The sequence below is a fragment of the Delphinus delphis genome, chromosome 8, assembly GCF_949987515.2.
Source record: "Delphinus delphis chromosome 8, mDelDel1.2, whole genome shotgun sequence".
Classification (NCBI taxonomy): Eukaryota; Metazoa; Chordata; class Mammalia; order Artiodactyla; family Delphinidae; genus Delphinus; species Delphinus delphis.
This window is the reverse complement of record NC_082690.1, coordinates 75,630,166-75,651,786: the sequence shown is the minus strand read 5'-3', so window position 1 is coordinate 75,651,786 and position 21,621 is coordinate 75,630,166. Positions and strand designations below refer to the sequence as shown.

The 21,621-nt window shown below is 38.9% G+C and overlaps 2 protein-coding genes across 4 annotated transcripts in view; both read right to left on the bottom strand.

The window, feature by feature from the left end:
• Positions 1-21,621, bottom strand: part of NELL1 (neural EGFL like 1) — an 872,742-nt gene that overhangs the window by 260,749 nt on the left and 590,372 nt on the right. The window lies entirely within an intron of this gene.
• On the bottom strand, positions 19,574-20,714 carry IDH3G (isocitrate dehydrogenase (NAD(+)) 3 non-catalytic subunit gamma). The gene is given in 2 exon segments (XM_060017593.1): positions 19,574-20,176; positions 20,178-20,714. Coding segments are annotated over 2 exon segments (1,140 nt in total).

The following is a 21,621-nucleotide window of genomic DNA, read 5'->3' as shown; positions in this document are numbered from 1 at the left end:
TGTAATTTTATAACATATAGTTTACAAAAATTGACTAAGGAGATATTTAGTATATTGCTCTGCAATGCAACATTTAATTTTATAGCATGGATAATGCATTTTTTTTACAAATGTATCAGTTTCTTGAGAGCATCAATAAGCTGCTTCAGTCATTAAACACTATGTGAGAAACAAGTACAGCTACAGATTTCCTTACTGAAACACACAGATTGGTTTTCAGCTCATAAAGCCACTACACGGGTTGCTTCCTTGGTGTCTACAGTCCATGCACTGAAGTTGGAAAGGAAAGCTCAGCCAACTTGAATGACAGACTGTACACACATTAAACCTTTGGATGGGTTCGCAGCACCCATCAGATACAGATGAAAACGGCTAAGGGCTTCCCTGGCGGCGCAGTGGTTGAGAGTCTGCCTGCCAATGCAGGGGACACGGGTTCGTGCCCCGGTCCGGGAAGATCCCACATGCCGCGGAGCGGCTGGGCTCGTGAGCCATGGCCGCTGAGCCTGTGTGTCCAGAGCCTCTCCGCAATGGGAGAGGCCACAGCAGTGAGAGGCCCGCATACCACAAAAAAAAAAAAAAAAGAAAGAAAGAAAATGGCTAAGATGCACTCAGTGCTCTGCAGGATCTAGCCCTGTTACCTCATCAGCATCCTCCTCTTCCACTCCAAAATTCAAAGTCCTTCCTGCCTCTGAACATGCACACAGGCTGTAACATCATTGCCTGCTTGGCCGCCACCCCTCCAAACCACCACCCTATGTTAAATTCCTATAATATGTCATCAACCCTACTGGATTTAAAAAAAAAAAAAAGGAACATCAGCTAATTCCTATACCTTCTTCCTCGTTCAACCAACGATTACTTGCCCAGAAACCAGGGGCCTTTGTTGACCCAGAAACTAGGTCAGTTTACAGTCACACACACTCTTGTGATAGCCTGTATTATTTTTACAGCATGTATCACAACTGTCATTAACTAATTCTTTGAATTGATCTATGTCTTCCCACAAGATTATAAGGACCCAAGAGGACAGGCACCACGTTTGTTTTTGCTTTGCTTTGGATCCACTGCTTATGCTAATGCCTGACACAGAGTAGCCACTCGGTGACTATTTGCTGAGTTAAGTTTCTGTTATTCTTGACACAACACTAAATGTCAAGGTGTTATTGTCATTATCAGCCTGTTTGGACACTAGTTCACAGTGAGAGTGAACACTGATATTATTACAATAAGTGTAAAAGAAAGTGCACATACTTAAGGCCAGACAGATCTGGTTTCAAGTATGAGCTCTGCTACTTACTAGTTTTATATAACTTAACTTGAACAAGTAAATAGTTCCTCTCAACCTCACTTCTTTCATGTATTAAATGAGAGCTAATACTAGTTTTCTCACACAGTTTTTATAAAGTTTAAAAAATGAATATAATGCACTTATCACAGCCCCTTACACATTACAAACATTAAGTAGAAATGCCTTTATTAAGATGAAGGAATTGTAGCTCCTATCCTTATCTAATATAAAGCTACATCATTAAGATCATAAACATTGGAATAATGACTGGAATGAAGAAGAGCTGGTTCTTTATCATGAATGATTAAAAATAACTTACATTTTCTAAAAGTTCCCAGTTTACTCATAATTAGGAAAGGCTAAGAGGAACTCTTCTTGACAAAATATTTGTTTTTAAATCAGTTCTTATCTTGTCACTGAGAAAGTGGGAGTAATGAAGAGCAGGAAGGTGAAACATTTTAAAAATCATTGTACGAAGTGAAAAAAAAAGTGTTACATTCAGAAAATATATATTTAAACTATTCTTTAGGCTTTAAGCGACAGTATAGGGTGAGGAAGAGAGCTTTGGCGTTTGAGCTGTAATCAAAGAGAAGTTATACCAATTGCTTGCTGTGTGACCTTGAGAATGTTACCTTACGTTTCTGAATTAATAAAATAAGGATAATTATGATAAATTACACTTGCTCCAAAGAGCAGATGTAAAACTGAAATAAAAGTATACCTATGTTACGTGTTTAACATAGTGTGGGGCGCATAGTAAATTTTCTGAAAAATGGGGCTCCTTGGGCTTGTCTGAAGGTTAACTCTACCTAGGAACTTTGCTTTCTTCAAGGCATGTTAGAGCCTCATTGCTCCACAATACTCTTCCTTTTGATGAAATTCCTATAACGTGGTATCAACCCCATGGGATGATCAAAAGAAACATGTTGGACATACAGCACCTAAGCAGTTCAAAGAGGAAATTAAACCATTCACTGTGTATAATTAGAAATGTCAGTGGCTTATGATTTTATCAAAAGGCAATGTCCTAAGAAAATGGTTTCCCACTGCTAAATCAAACTTGAAAGTAAAGTTGAAGAAGTGGTTGTATGTTGGGGAGGACGGAGAGAAAAGGAAAACAGAATTTTATAGAAATGAAATAAAAAACAATCTCTTGATGCTCTCTTCTTCCTAGAAGACAATAATCTTGGAAATGAAATCACATGCTCTACGGTAAGAGAATAGACACTCATCGATCATTCCTTACAGAGATATTTGATGCTGCTCCGTCACATTTCCATTCACATATACACTTTAGGCATTTTTCTTCAAAATCTGACAAAGAAACGCAGGGTCTTACAGGTCACATTTCCCCTGGATGCCCTCCTAGAAGCCCTCACAGAGGGAGAGTCTAGGGAGGCTGAATTTGCCCTCATTCTCAGCAGCTTTCTTCCTTGGTGTCTTAGCTCAGCACCTCAATTTTCAAATCAGGTTGGCTTCCTTTTACACAATGTTGATGCTACATCCACCAATACTGTTATCTTTGATAACTCCATACCGTGATACATCATAGTCTCCTTTACATGCAGATTCTCCTTTCAGCTTTACAACCTCAGGAGGTATTTACTGTTTTATCCCCATTTTATAGATGAAGACACTGAGACTCTGATTAGTTGAATAACTTTCTCAAAGTCCCTCGGTGGTAAGTGACAAGGCCAAGGTTCCAACCTAGAGCTGGTCTGATTCTACACAGCCCGTGGTCTTTCCTACATGTGTTTAGTAATGCTAAGCACTTGGTTTCACACAAGCTTTTTGTTTAGTTTGGTTGCTACCTGTGACCAATAGCTCGGAATCCTTCTGAGTCGAAATAAGAATAGAGAACCATACTCACTATCTTTAAGAAATTAATTCTGAATGCTAGTTTTACTTGCTTCTGTCACTGACCAATTAAAAATTGATCTTGGGTTCAACTTGACCATTTGAGCCGCAGGCTGCTGAACTGTGGTTCAATCTGCTAGTTTAAAGCAGTGGTTCAGATGAAGCTCTCTTCTGAAAAGACATAAAAAGCTTTTGGCTTTTCGCTTAGAATTAAAGCTAGGGAAATGCATCACCATATTTTATCATGGTAGATCACAGAATGAATGCTTCTGTCCTGGGCTAGCTTTTGAGGGATGTGGTTAGATTTCTGCTCCACTGCTGTAGATAGATGTTCAGAACAGACTGCCTAGAAAGGAATCATGTCTGCCTGAGTCCAAAACAATTACATATTCACCATGAGCCATTGTTCTTTTCGTGTGTGTGTGTGTGTGTGTGTGTGTGTGTGTGTGTATGTGTGTGTGTGTGTATGTATCTGTAAATATGTATGTGTGCTTGGGAATGGGTACAAAATAATTTTGTAAAAGGAAAAAGGAACTGTTCTTTTAATTATTTTTTCCTGTTATCTGAATTTGCTTTTATCTCATTAAAAAACACACACACACGCATGTATGTATTAGGGGCTAGCTGCAAATGGATTAAATGGACTATTTCCATCCATAACAGATCAGGTATAAATCTATTAAAGCTTCATGGATACTAACATCTTTTAAATTTTAATTAGCCAAAGAGCTGTCAGTGTTCACAGCCATGACACCTTTCGTGAGAAAATTGTATCCCCTGATGCAGAGTCACCAAGGACCATTCAAGCAGAGCAATAATGCAGCAGTAATGCAGTCAGAGTGTTCATTTTTAGAGCAAATATCCAAAGAAACACATAAATGAATTGCATAACTGAAAAGGAAATAATGAGAAGAGACACACTGTCAACATCCTAATTCTTCATAGAACAAACCTATAGTTAAAGAATCTAATTTCCATTCACAGCATCAAATAAGATTAAAAAAACGCAGACCCCTTTTATGCCTGATGACTTTGGCTTCTATTGTCCCTAAATGTTATTACATCTCAGAGTCACAATGGTAAAGTTGAAAGATACCACGGCTAATTAAAAAAAAAAAAAAACTTCCACAGAATCAGATGGGAAAAAATATATTCCCCTTCCACCTGAAGTATAAATAACCTTGCATTCGTAATTTCATACACTTTCCTATAATCTCCTTATCTCTGATTCTGGCATAAATCCAATTGCAGAGTACAACCTATGATAAATGAGAGAATGAGCTTTCTCATTTATTAAATGAAGTCAATGAGAGTTTCATCTGGCAAAGCATCACTGAAAGGAGAGAATCGAGGATGTTAATTTCAAGGAGAAGATTGCTTTCAGAACCTCCAACTCAAAAGAAGATAAAAAGGTTGACATACTGCAATTCGTGCAGAGGCCCTTAGTGCACACACAGAAGTTTCCTGAACTTCCCGTCATCACCATTATTATACTTTGGAAAGAATCAGAAAGGAGATGCGTGTGAACTCATGAGCAGGTCGAACTAGTTGATGCAGTTTATGTCCAGATTTTCAGCTCTACTTCCTAACATGATTTATTGGGTGCACCTTTATTCCACCAGATGTATCACTAAATTGATCCACTTGTATGGATGAAATGACCCATCACATCAGGAGACTGACCAGCTGCTCCAATGAGTTGATTAATTGTTTCAGTTATATTGACAATTTGGCTTGACCCAAAGACTCAGCCTTTGAAGATGCAGAATTCTGAGTGTCATATCCAAATGAAAAACACTAGGCTCCAATAGATAAAAGGTGCAAGGACATGGGCAGACATTTCAGAGAAAAGGAAACAACTGGCTAATCAACATAATTTCAGCCTCATTAGTAATTAAAAAAAAACATTAACAAGTACCAGTTTTCACTAGCCAAATTAGCAGACAGAATTGATGCAAAATAATTCATATCCTTTGACCCACTAATTCCACTGTGAGTACGGTCTCGTTGGAAAACAATCAATATGGAAAAATGTGCACTAAGATATTCACTGCAGAGTTAGTTACGATTATGAGAATTTGGAAACTGAAATGTCCAAAAGTGTGTGAAAGGTTAAGATGATTGTAAATGCTCAAAATAGAAAAACATGCAGCTATTTTCTTAAAATGATGCTTATGAAATGTTTATAAGAAATGTAATATATACATAAAATCTATATTGCCTTAGACTATGCAGTGGATGCAGTTTGATAGCCTCTGTTCACCACATGGCTTTGTAGCATGACGCACTTGCTCTGCTATTTATCATATTCTCTTCATATCTCTTGGAAACGTCCTTTTGATAAACACATTGCTGCATTTTACTTGCTAGAATGGCAATAATGATTAATTTGAATGCATTTATGCTTGTCACCCAACAGGCATCAAACGATTCTCTAAGTACCCCTAGAATCTACGTGCTTCTCAAGTCTTTTGCAGTGTAGCAATCCTTTAAATAGCAGATTTTTACTGCTAAATTTCGAATTCAATAACCATAAATAAAGAATAGCACATCTTCACCTGCACATCTTTCACACTAAGCTCCGAGTAAAACATCATTTCTTATTTCCTTGATGCCTCCTGTCATTCCCAAGGAAAGACTGACCACACATTCAGAGAAGAAAGTTAGATGTTACTTCAAAATACAATTAAGCCTCAAGGTTTGTCTCTTAGAACAAATGATGCCACCCTGGAAATTTTGATGGCTTAGTAAATCTTGGTGATCAAAGTGGCTTTCTATTACCTAACAAATCAAATTTGGACTCTCTTGTGTGGCACTGAAGACCTCTCCACTGTGCCTCCTCTGCATGGGTCCATCTTCTTCCCATATTACTTCCTCACATAAATGAAATGTCTTAAAAGACCAAGGTATCCAATGTTTTATTGTCCTTTCTTACACCATATCCTTCGTCCTGGAATGCCTCTTCCTATCTTCCACCACCACATTCCTTAACAGGAATGACTATACATTTATTGGGGGCCTCCTATGTGCTGGGAACTTTTGGAAGCACTTGGGATACACCTTGAAGCAAAGCAGACAAAGGTCTCTGCCCTCACTGGAGTCTGCATCCCCGAACAGGAGAGACAGAAGATAAACAATGGAGAATAATTAAGCAGAGGATACAGAATATAGAATATTAGAAGGTGAAAATGCTAAGTAAAAAAAAAACAAAAAAACACAGTAGGATAAGGGAGATTAGGAGCACAGAAGATACAATGTAAGCCATGAAGAAAATGTAGGCTCTAAATTAGCATAAAAATATGGGCTGCAAATGTCTGTGCTTCAGAGAAGAGAGTTAAATTTTATTTTTCAAGCAAAAGTTGATTTATCTGAGATCACATGGCTAGTTAGTTCAGCCCAAAGGACTAGAATTCAAGTCTCCTGAAGGCCATTCCAATGTTCTTTCCCATTACAAGCTCTTGCTACATCTGTGTTACATATGGGGTAAAAAGAATGGGTTTGGGAATCAAAAGGTCCAAGGTTCAAGGCCTGTCTCTTGGACAAGTTACTTAACTCTTTTCCGTAAAACTTTTCTACCTAGGAAATGAAGATAATTACAGTACCTACATCACAGACATGCACAAAGGCAAGAGGAAATGATACAAAGAAGACATTTTGACAGTGCCTGAAATATTGTAAGCACATGTTAAATGCTATTGTAACTTTTTGTTTGTTTTTAAATCTCATTAGAATACCAAACACCTATACCATAACAATGAACAGCAGATGCCAGCTTAGATATTAACATTAAATGAGCATCTACTGTATGTAAAAGTTTATACTGCTTAGAGAGCTGTCATACACGTGATGAGTAAATTAGAAGCTTTCATGCCAGTGGCTTTTTTATGTTGTTTTTTTTATAGGAAGCTGACTGCTAGAAGGTTTCAGAGATCAAATAAAGCTGAAGGTCATGTTAGCAGATGCAGTTCTCCTTCTTAAAATAGTGGACTTGGATATTAGTTCATCTTTGACAAAAATTGACTTTTCACAATGCCCTCTAATTTTCTGGAAGAATAAATGCTTCAATTTCTTCCATGATATAAAAAATCATACCAACCTGGAAAAAGGTATATTTTTATAAGAAGAACATCGTTCTGAAATGTATCCAGGCCTCCAATAAGAGCAATTTGAAATATATCTTAAGGTGTATTTCTATCCACAAACACACATCTGTATTTTTTAGGTACTCATCTGATAGCATCATACATGTTTTCTTCTAGACTCTAATCACCTTGAGGAAAGAACCAGCTTTTCTTTACTCACAATTCCTAGCACACTGTTCCTAGCTTCACTCATAGTAGGAACAATAACTATTATGTAACAATAATGTCTGGTTAACACATGGATCAATACATATCTGGTGCCTTGGCTTATCCTTAGTTGCTGAGAAGAGTCCTGATGTATCACAAAAGAGGAAATAGTTTCCATATATTTCTGTATAAAGGCAGAAGCTAGAATAACAATGTCATTGTTATTGGTGGATCCTAATGAACCCACCTCTCATGTAGAATCTCCTTTCTATTCTATTCTATTCTTTCTATTCTATCTATTCTATTCTATTCTATTCTGTTCTATTCTATTTTATTCTATTCTATTCTACTCTATTCTATTCTACTGTACTCTATTCTATTCCATTCTATTCTACTGTATTTTTTGGCTGTGTCATACCATACGGCATGTGGGATCTTAGTTCCCCGACCAGGGATCGAACCCATGTCCCCTGCATTGGAAGCATGGAGTCTTAACCACTGGACCGCCAGGGAAGTCCCTCTCTTTTCACTTTAATTTTGGGCTTGGCGGTATGACTTGCTCTGAGGTAATGACCTCAACGAGTATCATAGAAGCAAAGCTTGATAAGCACTTACACACTGGGCCTGGCTTGTCTTTCCACATTGCTCCCTTTTGGAGCGCATCCATCATGCAGTAAGAAAGCCTGTCTAGCCTAACGATGGCTGACATGTCACATGGAGGAGAACAGAGATGCCTCAGCCAACTAGCATCAACTGCCAGCCACGAGGATGAGATTATCTTGGACGTTCCATGCCCTGGGTGAGCCACCATCTGATTGTAGCCTCACGCATAATCCCAGCTAACAACACACTGAGCAGAAGAACCGCTCACTGAGCCCAGCCAACCCCAAGATCACAAGAAAGAATAAACCATTGTTGTTTTAAGCCACAGCACTCCAGGTTGTTTGACGTGCAGTAACAGATAACTGAAACATAAAGGCAAAGATCACATACTTAAGAGTCAGACAAGCGTGGGTCCTAGACTCCCTCTGCCACCTACCAGTTTTGAGACCTCTTGGCTCATTGCAGAACCTATTAAAATTTAGATTCTTCATCTGTAGAGTGGATAAAGACACCAACCTCACAGAATTTCTGTGAACATGAAATGAAATAATGCCACACCTAGCAAGCACCCCCAGGATAGTTAGCTGTCATTGTGAGCAATGCTGAGGTAATAGAAATAATGTGGACTTAATTTCTTTTTAAAAAAATTTTTCTTTTGGGCTTCCCTGGTGGCGCAGTGGTTGGGAGTCCGCCTGCCAATGCAGGGCACGCGGGTTTGTGCCCTGGTCCGGGAAGACCCCACATGCTGCAGAACGGCTGCACCGGTGAGCCATGGCCGCTGAGCCTGCGTGTCCGGAGCCTGTGCTCCACAACGGGAGGGGCCACAACAGTGAGAGGCCCGCGTACCGCACAAAAAAAAAAAAAAAAAATTCTTTTAATTTTTATTGGAGTATAGTTGATTTATAATGTTATGTTAGTTTCAGGTATACAGCAAAGTGAATCAGCTATACATACACATATATCCACTCTTTTTTAGATTAGTTTTCCATATCCATATAGGCCATTATAGAGTATAATATGGACTTAATTTCTTGGTAGTGTTATTGATGTAAATCTCATTTGGTAATTCAACCTGAGCTATATATTTCATCACTTTTCTTCACTGTCTCCTTAGCCTCTGTCAGATCCAGACCTTAAGAAAAGTGTTAGGAAAGTAAATGGAAAAGACTGTATTTCAGACATGCCTCCTAACCACTTTTCCCGACCACCTGGCCTCCACTCTCATTCCCCCACCTCAATCTCTCATCCACCCAGCAGCCAAAGTGACCTGTCCAAATTCTTAAACCACTTCCCATCACTCTCCAACTTTAAACCTACCTATGGTCTGGCACTGGTACCTGAATGAATCCCAAAGCCCTTCATCTGAGCCAGAATCCTAGCTGACCATCACCACATCCCTCTCTCATTGCAGAAGGGAAAGAGGAGGGCCAGGCAATGTCCTCTCCAGCGAAACCAGTCGTCTTGCTTCTTCAAATGCCCGGAGCTCTGCCTGACTCAGTGCTTTCCCTTCCCTGTTCCTGCTACTTGCACGAGATGTTCACGTCTCTCAGGCATCATTCACAGATAAGCTCAGATGCCACCTCAGAAAAGCCTTCCCTGATTAGCTCAAGCAACCCACATCCTCAGTCCTTCAACCACCAGTTGCTCTCAGTTACAGTACCCTTGTTTTGTTTTGTTTTCTTTCTTCCTCCCTTAGAACTTGACATAATTTTCATTATTTGTGTTTTCAGGCTCACTGCCTAATTCCCCTTCTGACAAATGAAAGTCCTATGATATCAGGGTCATATTACATGACATGGAAATTATGTGAAGTTTAAATTGCAGTGTCCATAAGTAAAGTCTTATTAGAACCCAGTCACATTTATTGTCTGTGGCTCCCGTTGCTTTAAAATGACAGCATTGAACGCTTGTAACAGAGACCACGTGGCCCACAAAAACTACAATATTTACTATCCCCCCCCACACACACACAGAGCTGACCCTGGCCTAGAGCAGTGTATGACTTATTACAGGTGACCAAGCTGTATAAATCCGAGGGACCTTTTAAAAGGAAAAAAATACCCAACAGTGAAATCTTCCAGGACCCAGGCACAGGCAACATCTGACCAGGAATACTTTTCCCCACGAAAAGCCAGTTAAGTACAAGTTTCTGCCTAGGCCCTCAGAAGTCTTCCAGGTTCTTTATTCTTCTCTGAACGCATTGTGTTTCCATGAGGGGCAGAATTCCAAGTCTGCTTTCTCATCAAGGGTTCTAACTGATCTACACACAGAGAAAAGCTAAATGAACAACACTGAAGATGTCTGGAAAAATTAAACACAGATTTCTTAATAAACCCGAAAATAGCTTAATAAAGCTGAAAATAGGCTCCTGGAATCCCAAGGCATGTTTATTTCTGTTTAAATAGATGACTTCGCATAGACTGCTATCAGCTCAGCAGGGATCCTGAGAGAAGTACTTTCCTCCTCCTGTGCATTTTAAGCTCTTTTCCAATGAAATTCAGCTGGATTCTACAAAAAGCATCTGTCAACCTGGAGGAAAACAATAACCATGGCCAGGTCATGCTAATACCCTCAGCTGCCCATTTCTGGAGTGCTCTAAACAGACATGAAATAGGCTCACTGGAGAAGATCAAGAGTTTGACAACCTTTTTTGTAGAAAGGCGGCTTCTTGGAAAAAGAAGATGAAAATATCAGGTGGAAGAGTGATAAGGTTATTCTCACTGGAAATGCTGTTGTGGTGGTTTGTTTATTTACCTGAACCAGAGGAGTGTGGTGAATGTTCGAGCCATGGGCATGCCTTTTGCTACCATGACAGAGAAGAGGGATGTGCAACTCCGACAGACCCCAGGCAGAGCCTAGCCTATGGGCAGCTTCTCAGGGCCAACAGGGGAGTAGATGATGCCACTGCCATTAGAATGAAAGGTGACTGAGGAGGGCAACAGATACAATGTCAAACGAAATGCAAGGCCGTTTGCAGAAGGAGTGAGAAGTCAAAATGGTATCGGAGCAGGGAGTTCACTCTGGAGCTGATCACCAAGGAAGAAAAGATGACATGTTTCTAGAGATCTAGTTCACTATCAAGGAGGCATTTGAGAGAGATGAAGGAAACAAGAAGGGTGCTGGAAAGAACAAAATGATGAGCCGTTCTCACAGAGATACTGACAGAAAAACATGAAAAAAAACCAGAAAGGCTTTGAAGAGCAGCATTGGGCTTTGAAGGAGCTTAAGAAAAATAATAAATCTTCCTAATCACAAGAATTAGAGTCAACTACGATGAGGCGTCTAATCAGGTTCACTAATCAATGTAAAGAGTTCATTCCAAAAAAATCACTTCACAGAAAAATCGGATGCTCCCCTTTAACCTTGAAAATCTTACCTTTTAGGTAAACATCATTAGGGCAAGGTTTTGTAGGTAAAATGAGTTCAACAGTAATTACATGCAAAATAAGAAAGGATGGGAGTTAAGAGTAAAAGCTGTATCAGGTAATGGGCAGACAAGTGGCTTGTGATGGTATTAAGAGCTCTCCCAGTCAGGGTCCTCCCCTTCTGTCTCCTACTTCTCCTTTCTTTTTCTTTCTCTCTCTCTCTCTCTCTCTCCCTCTCTCCCCCATAGAGGCACAACTTACTCTGGGAAGATTTCTGATTTCTCCTCTTCTGTGCTCTCACGGCGCCTTGCTTATACCTCTATTGCAATACTTATCACACCCCATTTCGTACCTCAGGGATACTGCAGGTTCGGTTCCAGACCACCACAATAAAGCAAAAATTGCAATAAAGCGAGTCACACAAATGCTTTGGTTTCTCAGTGCACATAAAATTTATGTTTACACCATACTGTAGTTTATGAAGTATACCATAGCATTATGTCTAAGAACACAAGGTACATACCTTGATGAAACAAAATTTACTGCTAAAAAATGCTGACCACCATCTGATCTGTCAGCAAGTTGTAATCTTTTTGCAATCATAACATCAAAGATCACTGATCACAGATCACCATAACAAATATACTAATAAAAACGTTTGAAATATTGCAAGAATTTTACCAAAATGATACAGAGACACGAAGTGAACAAATGCTGTTGGAAAAATGGTGTCAACAGACTTGCTTGATGTTGTTAAAAACACAATAAAGTGAAGAACAATAAAACAAGGTATGACTGTAATTCCTGTATGATTGTTGATTCCCTCAGCCCCGAGGGATCCTGGAGAGAAAGGACATTGATAGGCAAGCTGCACCCTCAGTGGTTTGCACAGCACCCAGCTCAAAGCAAGTGTTCAGTGGAGGTCAAACAACACTGAGGAACAAGTGAATAACTAAAAGTACAGATGGATGAAGTTACTGTGCCACAAGTACCTTGCTGCTGGCAAGAGTAAAATTGGCATCCAAATAACCTAATTCCATCACAACATGAATACCTTGTAAAGGATCAATCCCAGAGACTTTTCTTACCGTGGAGTAAACACGTTATTTATAAACCAGGCTTTCCAACATCTTTTTCTGGTATTTGGCATATAGTTGATTTGTGACACCGTGCTTTTTCACAGAAATTACATCTTTTATCAATCTGAAAAATCAAACCTAGATGAAGTACCCGAGGTATGGCTCCAGCCACAGCCTTAACTAGTTAAATATTATTTCATTTGAAATTCCTTTGCATTTCTTTCCACAATACTACTAATATTTCCAGAAATCTTGACGTCTTCCTCTGCTATTATAGATTTCTGCACAATAACTTCAAAATCTATTTTCTTTCATTTTTCTCATTTCCCATGTTCCATTTAGGAGCTAATGTAAATGCCTAAATAGGAAGCAACTCCAAATATAAGGAAAATGATTCCTTTTTTTATCAGTGATAAGATCTAAAAAAGAAAACAGGAAGAAAAAATATTCTGGGCAAAGTTGAATAACTCTGAGGGACATATTAATGAGATAACTATGCATACGATTTGATTTGTGGATTCAGTTATTACACATAGTTGTTTTGAATGCATTATTTAATAGGTGATATTAAATAATAGATTAACTTAGAATTATTACTTTTTCCTTTACCACGACATTGAAATAATTTCATTTAATCTCTTCCCATGAATCTTGACCTCAAGGTCTTCCCCAACCCAGAGTCATTTTTCAAGTTCTCTAAAGTTTTCCAAACCTATCATCATCCCATCTGTCTAAGTAGTTTGAGATAAAGCACTTTTTGAATCTGTATTTGATGCTTTCGTTAGAAATCTCAAGCAAAGTCACAAGAATCCAATTGTATAATATTAGGATTCATTTCCCCATTTGTCTAGTAGGTAAATATATGCGATCTCCACAGTGTCACCAAAACCTGAAATTTGTCATTAAGTGATTTTTAAAAGGCACATATATAATGACACTCAATACTTGCAATTATGACAATATGCTCCCAGGAATAATGACTCATTTTTTGTTGAGGGATTTTTTTTTTGCCTCCTTTAAAAATTTATTCTACAGATAATTTCTATAAAAGCCCCAAACTGGCATAGCTAATGTCCTGTTTTTCCCTACTCCAAATACTCTGCCACTCAAAATCAAAGAACTGACAGAACACCTGTTAATATAAGAACATTATAAGGATTTGAATTTAAGGGAATTCTTTTTTTCTGAGGGATAAAAAAGGGGGAAATAACTTGTATTTGAACATACACAATATTTTCTTTCTCCCTTGTGGCAACAACCATTCATTTACATCTATTTGGCATGAACTAAATTTGGCATTAGCTCTAGCAAACCAGATGCTTAAGCAGATGAAAGCCCAGACTAGTGTCTTTCTCAGTAGACACTGTTTTTACTCAGGCTGTGTTGGTTTTTAAGCATTTGCAAAATTGGTAACAAGATATTCCAATTTTTAAATTGCTTTGTGAAGTTGAGTGATTTTTGTTTTCCATTTTCAATGTGTCTCTTTTCTCTTTTCCTTGCATTTCTTAGAGCAATCACAAATGCAATATATGTAGCTTCCCATGTCAGCAAATTCATTTCAATGTGAAGAAGACTTTACCGCATTGAGTCCCAAGGTTATGCAAGTTGTCAGACAAACTCCAAGAACCAAGTGTCTCCCTTCAAAAAATTTCTAGCTCTGTAACAGCTTCCCGCAGACATTTTACATATTCCCAGCTGAGCCCCCAGTAATACTGTCAGTTTCTTGCAACCTCTGTAATGAGCCAGAACTGGATAAATTTATTCAAAATTCTCCTCTTTGCAAAATTCAGCATTGCTTTTCCACTTCCTATCATTATTTTATTCTCTTGTTTCAACAGCACATCATTTCTTTTCCATGTTTTTGTCTTTTTTTATCTGCCATTACTACAAAGAAGCAGTTCGACTATTTGATTTACCATGTTCAACATGTGATGCTTGATTCCGGCACTATTCTCCTGATTAGATATTCTGCCTTTCTCATCCTGGGCTATCTAGACCACCTAAAATGTGGGGAAGCAGTTTAGTAATAGTGGTTAGACACTGGTGCCACTGGCTTGATTTTAATCCTGGCTCCACTATTTACAATCTGATTGACCTTGAGCAAGTCAGTTACCTTTTCTGTGCTTCGGTTTCTTTGTCAATATAATTGGCTCATATGAAGATTAAATGAGTTAATATATGTAAACCATCTAGGACAGTACCTAACACAATAGTAAGGGTTCAAAAAACGTTAGCAATAACTTTTCCTATAGATTATATTAGGAGATAGCTGTGGTATAATGAACAGAGATCTATTGGTGAAACCTAATCCACTTTCATATAAGAGTATGAGAAACTCACCATGTACGAACCCTCATGACCATTTAAACACCTGGGTTCTAGAGCCACAGTGCCAGAACTGGAACTCAGGCTTCACCGCCTGTTAATTGTGTGACCTTAGACCAATCTTTTAACCTCTACAGGCCTCAGTTTTCTCATCTACAAAATTGGGACTACAATACTAATCATCTGAGAATTAAATAAAATTCTCATCTAATATGAGAATTAAATAAAATTCTTCATGCAAAGCATGAAGAATTATGTATGGCACATAAGAAACAAAAAATTTATTAGCTAAAATCATCATTATCTTCAATCCAATTTGGTATGTATTTAATTAGTACCTACTACATACAATGCACTATATTGAGTAATACAAGATCCAGAACATGGGCTAAAATATCCCTATCCTCAAGGAGCGTATAATATATTAAGGCTCAAGTCAAGTAGATAAAACATTAATACAAGACAAAATGTGAAATGAACGAGTTCAAAAGTCCAATAAAAGGGTTTTGTGTATTCAGAGAGGATAAGGGGAGTATATCTGGATGGGGGTAATCAGAAACCTTCTCGTAAAGGAAGTACTTTTGGAACCTTGAATAATGGGTAGACTTGTAACAGGCAGAGAGACTCAACTGGGAAATTCCTTAATGAGAGGAATTACATTACATAGAAGGAAAAGATAAGGTTGTACTTAGGTAAATGAAGGTATCTTTATTGCCTGGAACATTATCTAGGAAAATTGGAACCTCTAAGAGTGGAAAGACAGTGTGAGCTAAAATTATGGAGGGTTTTGAATACATTACAAATTGAGGGAACAGAGTAATGGCAATCTAAACACTGCTTTAAGGAGATCCGTCTGATGCCAATGTTGAAAATGAACTAGAATGAAGGAAAAGAGGGAAAAGGTGAAGAACCCAGTTCTCCTTTTGTGTTCCTTAATTGTGATTTAAGTGGCTTACAGTAAAACAAAATATAAGAAAATGAAATTAATAGCGCAAAATACATTAAAATCAAGTAATAGAATGACAAGAGAAAATTTCAGAGAAGAAAAAATTGCTGAAGGCTTTTTCCTGTGCCTGCTAGTAGGGAAGGCAATGAGGGAAACTTTCAATTGATTAAATACCTCACATTATCTAGTACAAGAAGGGCACAAATTCATGGTGAAAAACACAGGTTTTCCTGGTTCTTAGAGGAATCTTCCCTGTTGAACTTTTAAACAGATTCATTGTTTTCCCCAAAATTCATAGATGTCCCCTAACAAGATTTTGAATACCAGAAAGCTGAAGTAAGAATGTTAAAACATCCTTCTAGAAAACCAAATCTATGAAGATGGTGGTGAGGAAAGATATTTACAGAGTGATACCGTTTAGCTGTCCAACTTTGTATTGATATTTATTGATAGCAGAATTTAGCTTTAAACAAAGCAGAATAAACTGACAAACCTAAGATAAAAATTATGTAACAATAATACAGAAATCTTCTCAAGAAACAGAGGCAGCCTGCCAACTACCCGTTTTATGGCCTTGAGGGCTTCAGTGCTCTCTAGAGAGAAGCAATCTTGTAAAGGTTCATACACTGGAGCCAAACAGGAGAATTTTGCAATAGATGTTCTTCCAATCCTCCACTCCTACCTGGGAATTCAGTCCATTCTTTTCTTCCTTCCTTTGACCTTCCTTCCTATCTTCCTTCCATTAATATTTAGAATGACCATACGCTAAAGAGCTTGTCCCTGTCCTAGGTGCTGATGCTGTAGTGATCCATGACTCAACTGCCCCTGTTGCCAAGGAACACATTGTATAGTAAGGTTGATGGGAAGGAAAGCATGTAATGACAACTGGAGAGAAAAACACTAAATAGGATACACAGAGGACTCTGGGGGAACTGGGAGTTCCTCCCTTCAATCTCAGCAGGGAATGGAAAGAGCTAGTCAAGGAAGGCTTCCCAAAGGTGGCGACAATTACATCTAGTCCTCTAGATAACAAGGAGATCATCTCCTGAAGGGGAGAAGAAGCAAGACCACATACAAAGGCCTGAACTAGAAAGAATACATGGCTCTTTGACAAGGAGCTCTGCTTGCACTCTCTTGTGCCACTTTGTGTTGTTATTGGGATGGGGAGAGGGGGTAGAAATGGTGAACCTGGAGAAGGAAGCAGAGATCAGAATATGGAAGGTCTTTCATGCCGTGCTCAGTTGACTTTCTTTCAAGGCCAAAGGAAAGCTGTTCAATGAGAAGTGTTAGGTAAGGAAGTGACATGATCCTATTTCCCTTTTAGAAAGTTCAGGCTGAGTGCGCTGTAGAAATAGATTTAAGTGGGCTAAACTATAGGCAGGACACAAGGTAGAGAAGGAACAGAGATTGGGAAGTCACCAAAGATGAGAAAGCCTAATGAGAAAGGAGGGGTAAGTGAGAAAGAAGAGAGATGGCTGGATTCAAGAAATAAAAAGGAGAGAGATAAGGGGACTTGATGAATAAGCAGATATAGTTTGCTACCCTAGTTGAAAGTCAGTTACAAACCCATAATAGAATAATAGGTAAAGTAACTTATCCAGTAAATTCCAAAGACAGTAATGAATTAATAGCATTTCCCAGTTCTCCTCAGAACTAGCTTTTAGAATGGTATATAATGGATAGTAATGAAAATAATAATTTATAAACTACACCAAGCACTAACCATTGGACAGGCACAGTGCTACCAGCTTTACGTGTATTTTCTTGCTCTATTTTCCCAACAACGCTGTGAGGTAGGTACAGTTATTATCTCATGTTACATATAAGAAAAGTTAGGCAGTGTCACCCATATCATTCATTTTTTGGTTGATTCAATAAACATATTACTTATTTTGTATGTACCAGTCATTATGTTAGGGGATACAGAGGACAAGGAAAAAGAATACACGGTATTTGCCCTAGAGATGCTCACAGCTAAGTGGGAATATCAAATACTGATAAATGGAAAATTCCACTGTGGTGTATTAGGTGCCATCACAGCAGTCTGGCCCAAAAACTATGGGAAGATTTTGGAAACAGTCATCTTTAACGAAGAGGGGAAACTTCAGCTCAAATGTACCTATCAGCAGAAATTCCCATTGGCAGATAAAAGCCAATAGTTGGGCTACTGTCTGCAGTTGGGCTGGCTGTGCGGGGAGTAAACTTCCCTAGCCATGAGAGAAAGGGGTACAGAGTGGGGAGAGTGGGTTAAGGTAGTACGGGTTCATGTAGCATTGGAGGTAGGGGGACTTCAAGCCAAAAATCCATCCCTTCTCCACTCATCAAACCATGCCTCTGGTTCCAGGTCTATATCTGCCCAGAGGAAAGTACCATACAGGTCAGTGGCAGCCATGGCCAATGACATGTTTAGTGTCCAATAAAAGGAATACCGTCATTATTTTATAACTGACTTCTCCCTGCTTGCCTTGTTCTTCAAGAAAGACCTCTAGATAGGGTTGAAGGTAGTCATCTCCTCCTCAAATGAAATCCCCTCAAACTAGCGTTTGGTTTTCCAAACCCTGAGCCCTGACATTATACATAATGAGGATAGGTGAGATTAACGCAATATAAGACAGAGTCTTTTGGAAACCATAAGGACTTTTTCAGGTCTCAGTCCAATATCTTTAGCTTATGGCCCAAGAACCATGGTAGGATCCAAGGGTTATAGCTGAGACACAGAGGTTTCCAAAATATTATTAAGGATTTACTATTTTTTTCAATCTCCCTTCTATCTGCAAGCTATTCCTGCCGATAAAACTACTGTACATGTTTATAGTCATTGCTTTTATTTCCTACTTGAGTAATAAATATTTCCCAGCACTAATAAAATTATCATTTTTGTTTGTGTTTCTCCCACCTATGACCTTAGAATTACTGTAAATAAAATATATTATAATAAAATGACAGCAAACATTCAAACGAGCTCAGTGTTTTTCATTTTCTTATGTACACTCTCTCTTTGAAAGAGAGATTAAAAGAAAGTAAACCATGGAAGATTGTAAAGCAGTGAGCATGGAGTTTACAGTCCATGGTTCTATTTGTAGAGCAAAGAGTCATGGGCCCAGTGCCTGTTAACTGGGTATATAATGTCTAGACTCTTGAGCTTAGAGGCTCAAGGAAGGAATTCAAGAACCCCCTTTGCAGGAGTGCTGCGGTACTCAGAGATGCCCATGTGTGAAAAATTACACCAGCAAAAATTCCTTCCTCACATAAACAAGACCAGGAGAAAAGACAGGATATCTAGGAGGGAGTGGAAGCATTCTGAACTAGCTCAGCTTTATGGTACCTTATTTATTATTAAAATGACAATGTATATTTTGTAGGCAAATTTTATGGCACCAATTAACTCATTAACAACCTCCAGAGAGAAGCCAGCCTCCTTTGCAGGCTGGTTTGCGCAATTTTAATGACCCAGATAAGAGAAAATCAGTGTGCCAGGTTCTGGAAAAGGCCCAGGACTCTACGAACAACTGATTTATTCACTGCATCATCTCATAGAAAAGTGTGAATTGTGCATTAAAATAGAGAAGAATTCCTCAATACACAGACGACAAAATAGGTATGGCTAATGTAAACCAGCAATGTTTATGGCATTCAAATTTAATAGAAAAAAAATCAGACTTGATTCCCTCCCCCTACCTCTTCTGAGTTGGAACAGGAGCTAGTTTATTCTAGAGTCCACATTAGCCAAGCTGGCTGGGCTTTCTGACTGGGTAGAGTAACGTAAAGTGTGGGACAGGAAGGAATTTGAAGGCTAGCTCAGCCTCTAAGGCACTGACTGTTTAATTGGCAACACTGATGTCATCTATGATATTCTGAATGACATCCGATGTGGTACCCTGGCCTCCAATGTCTGGAGTTTGGATGTCTTTGTTCTCCATGGATGCCAAGACTGCAATACGAATGGAGGTGGCAGAGGAATGGAACTTGAGGTAATCCAGAATGATACAACTTGCCAGCAGCATGGCAGTAGGGTTGGCCACATTTTTATTGGTTATAGTCTTGCCTGATTGCCTTGAGGCCATTTCAAACACCGCATATATGTGGCCATAGTTGGCACTAGGCACAAGGCCTGCTCCCCCAACCAACTCTGTGCAGACGTTATTAACAATGTTGCCATAAAGACTGGGCATCACCATGACATCAGACTGCTGGGGCCAGGTTACCAGCTGCATGGTGGTGTTATCCACAATCATGCTCTCAAAAATGAGCTGAGGATAGCAGGATGCCACCTCCCTACAGCACTGGAGGAAGAGACCATCTCCCAGTTTCATGATGTTGGCCTTGTGCACAGCCGTCACTTTTTCGCACCCCATCTGCTGGGCCAGCTGGAAATCATATTCAGCAACATGCAAAAGCTTGGCCTTAGGAATGATCTTTAAGGCCCTCTATCACTCCTTTCACACTCTCATGCTCCAGGTTGCTGTATTCACCCTCTGATGTCTTGTGCCTAGTTTCCACACCTAGTAGGCTCTTAAAACGAATGACACTGACATAGAGATCTAGAGTACTGCGAAACACACTGTTTTGTGATTTGTGAGATGGTGGTAGGTTGTAGTCAGTTTCAAAGTTGCCCTTCAAGGCCACGTGGTTTTGATGGACTGCCATGATGGCACTGTGAACTTCTTCCTCTTCACTAGAAGTGGAGGTAATCTGCACTTCCTCAAAGTCCACGGGCACACACACATGTCTGAACACATTCTTGTTGCACAGCATAAGTTCAGGTCCAATGCCATCCCCAGAAATCACAGTCACAGTGTGCCACCCACCAGACTTAGCTGCTGGAGGAATGTTGTGTTTAAAAGAGAAGCTCCTCAGTGAGGTCTCATGGCCAAGGAAAATCTCCCAAGAGTGGCCTAGAATAGTTGGTGGGAACGTGGCCTTCACAGAGCACCTGGCAGCTGTCAGCATCTTCAGTGCCATGATCCATAAGTAGAGATTTAATTTATGTAAAAATACGTGCTTTTCCTCTTGGCTTGAACTGGCTTCTTTTGGTGGAATTCTAGATCCAAAATTCTTGCCTCGGTCACAGTTGTCTCTCCTTCCTTGTACTCTATTGTGGACAGACATGCAGTGTCTGTCCAAAATGAGTGTCTCTCTCATGCAGTGAGAGACAGAGTACTAGTCACAAGGAGATGTGTTATAGAGTAGAAAATACACTTTGGAATCAGACAATTCATTAAGCACATTCAATGTACCCATATGACATACTTAAAAATAGACTTCATATTTTATAACTTTTAGGTTCACAGAAAAATTGAATGGCAGGTATAGAGATTTCCCATACAAAGATTTCCGTGCCTCAAAACTACAAATCAGCCCTTCTGTTTATTTTTTTTCCCAGAAAGCTAGCTATTAAGCAAGTACCAGCACACCATTGTTAATACCTTCTCCCAAGTAATATGTTTCCTTCACTGGGATTAGCACTCATGTCAGGTCTGTCAGGAATTTAAATCTTTTTCTAATAAGTTCAAACAATTTATTATTCTCCATTAATTATATTAGGAAACAATCCAAGGGCCTATTTATAACTTCAATTACAGTTGTTTTAATTAATTAAAGCTATTGATGGGATCTGAAATTTGTTTTGGTAACAATTTAGTTCTTGATTACAGAAATCTTTCTATTGACATTATTTATCTTTATTACATTTGTTTTATAGTCCATCAACTTCTACCAATTTTTCTCAGTCACTTAATAATTAAACTTGAAAGTAATGCCCAAAAAAAAGATTTCCTTGCCTCTACAAAGGCACAGTCTCCCCAGCTATCAAGATCCTACACAAAGTGGTACATTTGTTACAACTGATGACACTACAGTGACACCTCAT